This window comes from Gossypium raimondii, chromosome 11 (genome assembly GCF_025698545.1).
Source record: "Gossypium raimondii isolate GPD5lz chromosome 11, ASM2569854v1, whole genome shotgun sequence".
In the NCBI taxonomy this organism is placed as follows: domain Eukaryota; kingdom Viridiplantae; phylum Streptophyta; class Magnoliopsida; order Malvales; family Malvaceae; genus Gossypium; species Gossypium raimondii.
This window is the reverse complement of record NC_068575.1, coordinates 36,558,687-36,566,902: the sequence shown is the minus strand read 5'-3', so window position 1 is coordinate 36,566,902 and position 8,216 is coordinate 36,558,687. Positions and strand designations below refer to the sequence as shown.

At 29.8% G+C, this 8,216-nt stretch overlaps 1 protein-coding gene across 2 annotated transcripts; it reads right to left on the bottom strand.

Moving 5' to 3' along the window:
• Nucleotides 1-5,584: 5,584 nt before the first annotated feature.
• Nucleotides 5,585-6,503, bottom strand: LOC105804052 (phosphopantothenate--cysteine ligase 1-like). Of its 2 annotated transcripts, none has more exons than XM_052623044.1 (3): nt 6,203-6,503; nt 5,990-6,118; nt 5,585-5,906 (listed from the first exon to the last, which is right to left on the bottom strand). In XM_052623044.1, exons 1-3 carry the CDS (start codon nt 6,227-6,229, stop codon nt 5,784-5,786), a joined length of 279 nt encoding a protein of 92 aa, XP_052479004.1. In that variant the 5' UTR covers nt 6,230-6,503; the 3' UTR covers nt 5,585-5,783. The 2 variants fall into 2 exon arrangements, with proteins under 2 accessions (XP_052479004.1, XP_052479003.1); XM_052623043.1 differs by having other exon boundaries at nt 6,246-6,503.
• Nucleotides 6,504-8,216: the final 1,713 nt, after the last annotated feature.

Here is an 8,216-nt window from a genome sequence, read left to right as displayed (position 1 = left end):
TAATACTTAAGGAAATGTAATTAAAACTTAACTAAAATGCTCATGTTCAAGCTCTTAAAGTGTGAAACTAGTTTAATCTGCTACACCGAATTATAGCAGATAATTTTTTTTCAATATATTTAGCCTTCGTGTTAGTGTCGTGTTTCGTATTGCTTTTGTAGTTGTTCTTTTTGTGTTATGTTTGTGTCATGAGATCGTATTGTACCAAACATTACCAAGTATAGTATCTAATAGTTGCATAGGTAGTGTCTGTGTATGTTTATGATACATAATTGGCCTTCAGTTGTGGATTATTGGTTAATTATTCATGTCAATATGAAATTGATTTGGCAAAGGCAATCTTGATGGCTTGTTGCTATGCACAAGCTAATAATGTTTCTTATCTTCATCCATCTAATGTATGTAAAATGTGTGTAAAAAGAATCAATTTCTATAGGATCTATATTGTTCTGGTGGTGATACTCATAACTTTAACTTGGATACCTAAGATATACTATAATAATTGCCTGGGATATTGTCCTAGCTACTCTGCAAGGTTTATACTGATGCTTCAATGAAAATAATGGTATCTTTATGTAACACCCTAAACCTGGTCTAAACGTTATGACCGAATCTGGCGATATCACATTGTAACACCCCTTACCCGTATTCGACGCCGGAATAGGGTACGAGGCATTACTAGAAGACATACATTTGCATACGTATTAAACCGAGTTACAAAATTTCATCCGAATTAAAACTTTCAAATTATTAATGTGCTTTTATAATTCTTTACAACATATCCTCGAAATATTATATTCATAACAAATAGGGCCTACGAGACCCAATATTTACTCATGTAATTCAAAGCTTCATTTCCATTTCATTCAATTCACAATTTCTTATGTTCACAATTCAAATCAATTTCTCAATCCAATATATATATTTCAATCATCTAAGAAAATAATTCAAGTTACACGAACTTACTAGGCTAAATTGCAGAAATACCAAAATTCAGGGACATTTTGGTAATTTTCTATTTTCCTCGAATTTCCACCCAATCTTGATATAAATTAATATTTCATTCAACTTATTAATTTAAATAATGAAAAATTCATTTCATGCAATTTGGTCACTTTTTGACATTTTTACAAATTTACCCTTAAGAAATTACTTTTATTCAATTTAGTCCCTGAACCTAAAACATGCAAATTAGCCATTTTTAATGAAAACTCATGCTAGTTGAATAATCATATATTTTCCTCCTCTTCCTCTCTAGAGGTGCTCATGGGCCGGGCCGGGCCCAAAATTTTTTTTGGCCCGTGTCCTAAGCCCGGGCCCGGCCAGGCCCGAAATATGGGCCTGGAATTTTCTCCAGGCCCGACCCGGGAAGAAAATCATAAGCCCAGCCCGGCCTGGCCCATTTTTTAAATAAACACCAAAAAAAATTTATAAAAATAAAAAGTATTTTAAATATATTTTAAAAATAAAAAAATTTAAAAAAAGTATTTTAAAAATAAAAAAAATAAAAAATAAAAATATTTATTATATTTGGACCGGGCCGGACCGGGCCCGTTTTCTAAACGAGCCTCATTTTTTTGCCCAAACCCATATTTCGGGCCTATATTTTTACCCGAACCCTCCCATATTTCGGGAGGGCCGTCGGGCCGGGCTTGGCCGCCCAGCCCATGAGCAGCTCTACTCCTCTCCATTCCACATCCTTAATGTATATAAAATGCTTATATGTAACATTATCTATAATTTTACTATTTATTTATTTGTTCATTCAAAGTTGTCCACTTGAGTCATTGTCACAAAATTATTTATATCTTGAGCTATGCAACTTCGAATTGAGATCTGTTAATTTTATCTGAAACTAGACTCACATATATTCTTACTATAAAATTTTCAGAATTTTTGGTTTAGCCAATAAGTACAGTTTATTCTTTAAAGTCATCCCTATTCTGCTGTTTGACAGTTCCGACCCTTCTTAACTAAAAACTAATTATCTCCTCATACAGGATTCAAATGATGTTTCTGTTTTTTATTTTGAAAATAGACTCATTCAGGATTTTAAAAATATAAATTTAATCCCATAATTATTTTTCTCCAATTTTTATAATTTTCCAAATTCAGAACAGGGGAACCCGAATTCATTCTGACCTTGTCTCACATAATTTATTATATCTCATTATTTACAATTTCATTACTTACACTGTTTATTCTATGAGAAAATAGACTTAATAAGATTTAATTCCATATTTTTTCATCCTCTAATTCAATTTCCATAATTTATGGTGATTTTTCGAAGTTAACCTACTGCTGCTGTCCAAAACTGTTTTAGTGCAAAATGTTGATTACTAAGTTTATAACTTCCTTATTCATTTTCTCTATAATATTTTTCATCACTTTCTCTTATTTCCTTCACTAATATATCAAGAACATAAGACTTTATTTAAGAAAACTCTACTATAACATCATATTCATGCTTTTTCAATAATAACAAACTTAAAAATATATTGAAATCTTGATGTTCTTCCTTGTCCTATTGATTTCAATCTTTAACTTGATTTTCTCTCTTCTCCAGCTTCTATTTCTTGAATCTAACTTGATATTCAAGCTCCCCATTGTCTCCTTGTTATCTTTCTCTCTTGATGGATATGAAAATTCTTTTGATTTCTAAGTGAAAATGGTGAATTTTTGGTGAAAGGACCAAATTGTAAAGAAAAGAAAGTTTCTTTCTTTCTTTTCTCTTCATACGTTGGATGCATGGGAAGAAGATGAAGATTCTTCATCTTTCCTTCCATATATATACTAAATAGAATAATAATAAAATAATAAAATATCATTTAAAAATCAAATTAAAATATTAATAAACTAATATTTATTTAATTAATTAATCTAAAATATCACCAACATCATCATTGCCTTCTAGATTTCTCTCTCTTCTAATTGACCATTTTGTCGTTTATAATCTTTAAAAATTTCATCCTTGAGTCATCACTTAATTTGGTAAAATTGTGATTTAGTCCCTCAAAATTCTTCATCTTTTCAATTTGGTCCTAATTCATCCATTTTTCTTAGTTTCTAGATTATTCCACCATTAAAATATTTACACTATTGGTCCTTTAATTTTTTCGTATTTACACTTTAATCCCTCAAATTTTGAGTATTTACTCTTGGGCAACAAAACTTTTCTCACTTTTGCGATTTAATCCTTTCTTGAATTAATAAGTCATAATATAATTCCCAATGTTGCCATAACTCAAAATTTCCCTTTTTGTCACTTTATTTCCTTATTTTACTAGCAAGGATACCTACTTTCTTACTGTAGTAATTTTCAGGGTATTACAATAATAATTTTCGGGATATTACACTTTATGTCTTCTTTTATGGGTATCATCTGCTTTTATAGCAATAATTCAATTAATAACATAAGCTTGAAGAATTTTGTGCACTACTAAATAACAGGGTCATAGTTAGTATCTCTTGTTTCCATCAACATCATATTGTGAGTTTTATGTATTTATGATTTAAATTTATGCATCACATTCTGTTTTGAGATTAATTTATACTATGATGTGAATATATGTAACACTTTAATATCTTGCAGTAATGGCTCGTTTACCTTTAATAGTACAAATTTCTTCTACTTCACTTATTGATGCTGCCATGTTATTGGGGGAAAAACATACGGACTGTTGGCCTTGAATTAAGTAGGATCATTGCCTTCGAAGTGTTAATTCAAGAGAAATTAGAAATACTCACTCAAGAAAATGCCCAAAAGTTATATTCAACGTTATGTGAAGTAGAAGGATTAACTAAGGATGAGTGCTTTCTTGCATTGAGCAAAATACCAGACTATCTAGCGCAAATGCTCGTTTTCTTAAATCTACCTTCTTTTGTGTGAATGGAATGAATGAGAAGCTTTATTTCTACCCACTAAAAATCATGGTTGTGTTGGTGATGTTTTGGTAACTTTTTGTATATGTAATATTTGGATTGTATAATGAGATGATACAATGCTACAGACTGTTGTAACTTTTTGATGTTGTAAAATTTAACATATTGATTATGGCATATAAGCTAATGGCATCATGTAAATTTTTGTTAATATATGAACATTATGTTTGGATGTAAAATCTAATTCTCAATATATTTATTACTTTTAATCTTTTGCTTTTTAATTTAGAGGATAATTGAATTATTTGTTTCACTAATGATATTCTAGCACATTAAATATGCATTTCAATTTAAAAAATAATAAAGTAGGCTATATATTATTTTTTCTAATATTATATATTTTATTAATTCATATTTTAATAATATTTATATTAAGAATGTTATTAAATTATTTTTAATTTTATTAAATAATATGTTTAAATTATTTATTTTATTATTATTAAATTATATTTAATAATAATCATATTAAATTTAATAACAATAACAATAATCGTATACTTAAAAAATTCTACTAAGGGTACTCAAATCATTTCAATTTTTTATGCTATTACAACATATATTCCATTCAACCAAACAATTGAATTACTGATTACAACTCTATTCCATGACATCCCTATTCCATTCCAATAAACCGACACTACGTTTGGTTCGCTGTAATGGAATAGAGTTATAATCAGTAATTCAATTGTTTGGTTGAATGGAATGGAATAAAACTATAATAATATTCTTGTGCTTGGTTGAATGAAATGATGTTGTAATAGCATAAGGAAAAAAGTGAAATGACTAGAGTACCTTTAGCGAATTTTTTAGGTAGATGATTATTATTATTGTTATTAAATTTTAATAGGATTGTTATTAAATATGAATTAATAAAATAAAAATATTTGAAAAATAATATATAGCCTACTTTATTATTTTTAAACTGCGTATTTAATGTGCTAAAATATCATTAGCGAAATAAATAATTTAATTATCTTCTAAACTAAAAAGTAAAAATTAAAAGTAATAAATAGCTTGAGAATTATATTTTACATCGAAGCACAATGTTCATACATTAATAAAAATTACATGATGTCATTAGCTTGTATTAAATTTAGATCCTATTTAACATTGTTATTGGTATAATTCTTTAGATTAAAAATGGATATCACCACCATAAACAAAATGTTATGCTGATTAAAATTTTACAAATGCATCTTCAAAGCATGCAATACGTGATTCCTAATTAAGATATTCTGACAGTTGAATTGTTGTTTTACCAATACAAATATAGATCAGAAGACGAAGTCCATTGCCTTTCCCCGATCTTATTAGCAACATTAAAGTTGTTTGTTGCGTCCCTATGCAAGAATATATTAAATTACTGCAGTTATCAAACATAATAATATTCAATGCCAATAAACCTATAGGTTTTTTAAGGACATCTTGGTCTATCATAAACCCATCTTTTTACAGGCTTTCAAGACATGTTTGCATGAGTAGAAAGCTTTTCTTTTTAAAGCTCATGATTAGAAAGCTTTGATAAATATTCCATGGATTTTTTTTTCTTTTGTCACATCCTCTTCATCAGAAGAGCTATCAAATTGATAAATTAAAAACCAAAGATCGTTCAACAGTTCAACAATCAAATACTTACTTCGGCTTCATCTAAGCTGCTATCTTCATCTTAAGAATCCAAACTACTAGAAGACTTGCCTTTATTACAAGGTGCAGAGCCATTTTTAACAACTGCTACCTTTGTTTTTACAGCAGACTCCTATATCAAAATTCAATAGAAGATAAAATATCAGGAGATTGTATAAATTTTTTTGGTTCAGTCCATAATTAGCCTCAGTACTTAGCTATTTTTCAACAGAGCCATAATCATCAGAAGGATCTGAACTGCTATCTGCTTTCTTTGTCTTAGCAACAGGGACAGACCCCTTTTTAGCAACTACAAGTATTTCATTCTTAGCAGGGGCTTCCTGGGGAAAAATTGCAACATAAACAATCATATAAAGACCACGTGCAACCATGCAACTTTTACAAACATGAGCGTAACACTCACTTCATCTGAGGATGAATCTTCCTCACTACTAGACTCAAAAGAATCTGAAATTCTAGCTTGTTTTTCTTTCTTTGCAGGTAAAGACCCATTTTTGGCAATGGCATGCTGTTTCTTTAGGGGCACAAGTTCCTGAACCAAAAAAAAAAGAAAAAAGATATAACATTAAAAAGGCAAAGCAAATACATTATATTGAACTATTACCGTTACCATTACCATGCTAGAAAAGGATGATGATTTCATTATATTGAACCATTACCATGCTCTTCCAAGGAACATAAAAATTAGAGACAGCAGCAACAAGATAAAACATTGCATGAGGTCCAAGGGTTCTCATTGATGAGGCAATGATCCTTAACATCTTCACTTGCAAGAAAAACCATTCAGGTCATAACAGATGGTTGTTGTATATGATGAATTCCAGTGTAATAGCAAATAGCATACTTAAAAGCTATTTATCTAATGACCGTGAGAACTATATATGGTTACCAAATCTGAAGAAAAATTGAAAACATACAGTGCCTAATATTTTCTCCTAAAATTTACTTCAGAATATCTCTCCCGGTGCATTCATCGACATAGGGAGGTCATGGCCTCAGTCAAAGCTATCATTATGCTTTGCCAAAAGCAAAGATAAGAGACCATTAAGTTAAAGCAATTTTAACCAAAATGGTAGCTCACCGATGAAAAAGCATATAATAATGGCTAAAGCTATCACTGTGTGTTGTCAAAAGCAAAGAGAGACCATTGAGTTTAAGTTATTTTAACCAAAGTGATAGCTCCCTTAGGAAAAAGCATATAATAAAGGCCAAAATTTTAAACATATTTAACTATATACTTGAAGCTTCACCCACAAAATACGCATTATGAGTTTCCAAATGTATAAAGATATAAAAATTGGCAATGGGTCATTAATATGAACCTCAAGGAGTCATATGAAAGTTTATTGAAGCCAACATGAAGATACTCAAATATGGTAGCTTCAAAAGGAGACCACTTACTACTGCCTGCAAGAAAATGCAATAAGGCCAACTGTTAAAACAATGTTGATAAGGCTTGAAACCATTACTTAAAAGAGCCAAAAGCCATATCAAAGATGACAAAAGAACAACAATTAATTAGTAATATTGACAACCCATACAACATGATGATCCTTAATGCAAAATCATCAGAAAAAAAAAAAGTTGAATAAAAATGCAAAATGAACCTTAGTTGAATTGAACTTACAACAAAATCTAGAATATTAATCAATATAAAAAGTTTCAATCATTTTGGATAAAATTTACCTTTAATTGAAAGAAAGAAACTGGAAAATGAGAACTACAAGGTGAGTATACAATGAGTAAACATTGTCTATATATAGATGTGTATAAATAGGAGAATCACCAAGATTCAACCAACCATGGTTAATCTTTTTATTTGGGAATTTTGAAATTTACATTTACATGTCTAAGTTTTTATAATTTCATCATTTAACAATTTAAAGGCCTTTTTTTGTGAATTATTTAAAGCTTTTAGATCTAACAAGTCCAACTGAAGAAAACTCACATTTTAAAATTCCTAAATCAATGAAAAAAATGGAAAAGAAAGCAAGGGTACCACTAGTGAAACAATACTGAAAGCCAGCTCTGTCAACAAGCTTAGCACTGAGACCATAAAAACAAGTAGGGCCTTGGTGGGCACTAGGTGACTCCAGTGATGGGTTGGAATCGCTTAGGAGTGGCAAACAAAGTGCGGGTATTTGGCCTTCAAGTTGATTTGAGCGTGAGATTGTTGATGGCCAAAGAAAAAAAGATGAAACCGTTGAGAAATTTCAGTCTAAGGGTATTTTCGGAGAGAAAAAGAAGGGCCATTCGATGGAGAGGCTGTAATAGCCAATTCGGCACCTCCCCTAAATGGTTATTCAGCGATTTTCGGAATAAAGTTAAAGTCGTCATTGAGCGTTTGAGTTTTTCAATGAACCAAACAACTGTGTTACTGTAAAATTTGAACCAAACATGGTGCAAACATAGTGTTATGGTTGAAAAATATATACTATATAAAAAAATCCCGCCTAGTTATTCTTAAATTTAATTTAATTATGACAACTTTTTTTAATTTCAGAATAGCCGCCTAATTATTTCTTAAATTTAGTTTAATTATCAATTTTTTTAATTTCAGAATATAGTTGCAACTAAATTATATGTAACTCTATTCAAGTAAAAAGTCAAACATGCAAATTACAATTACT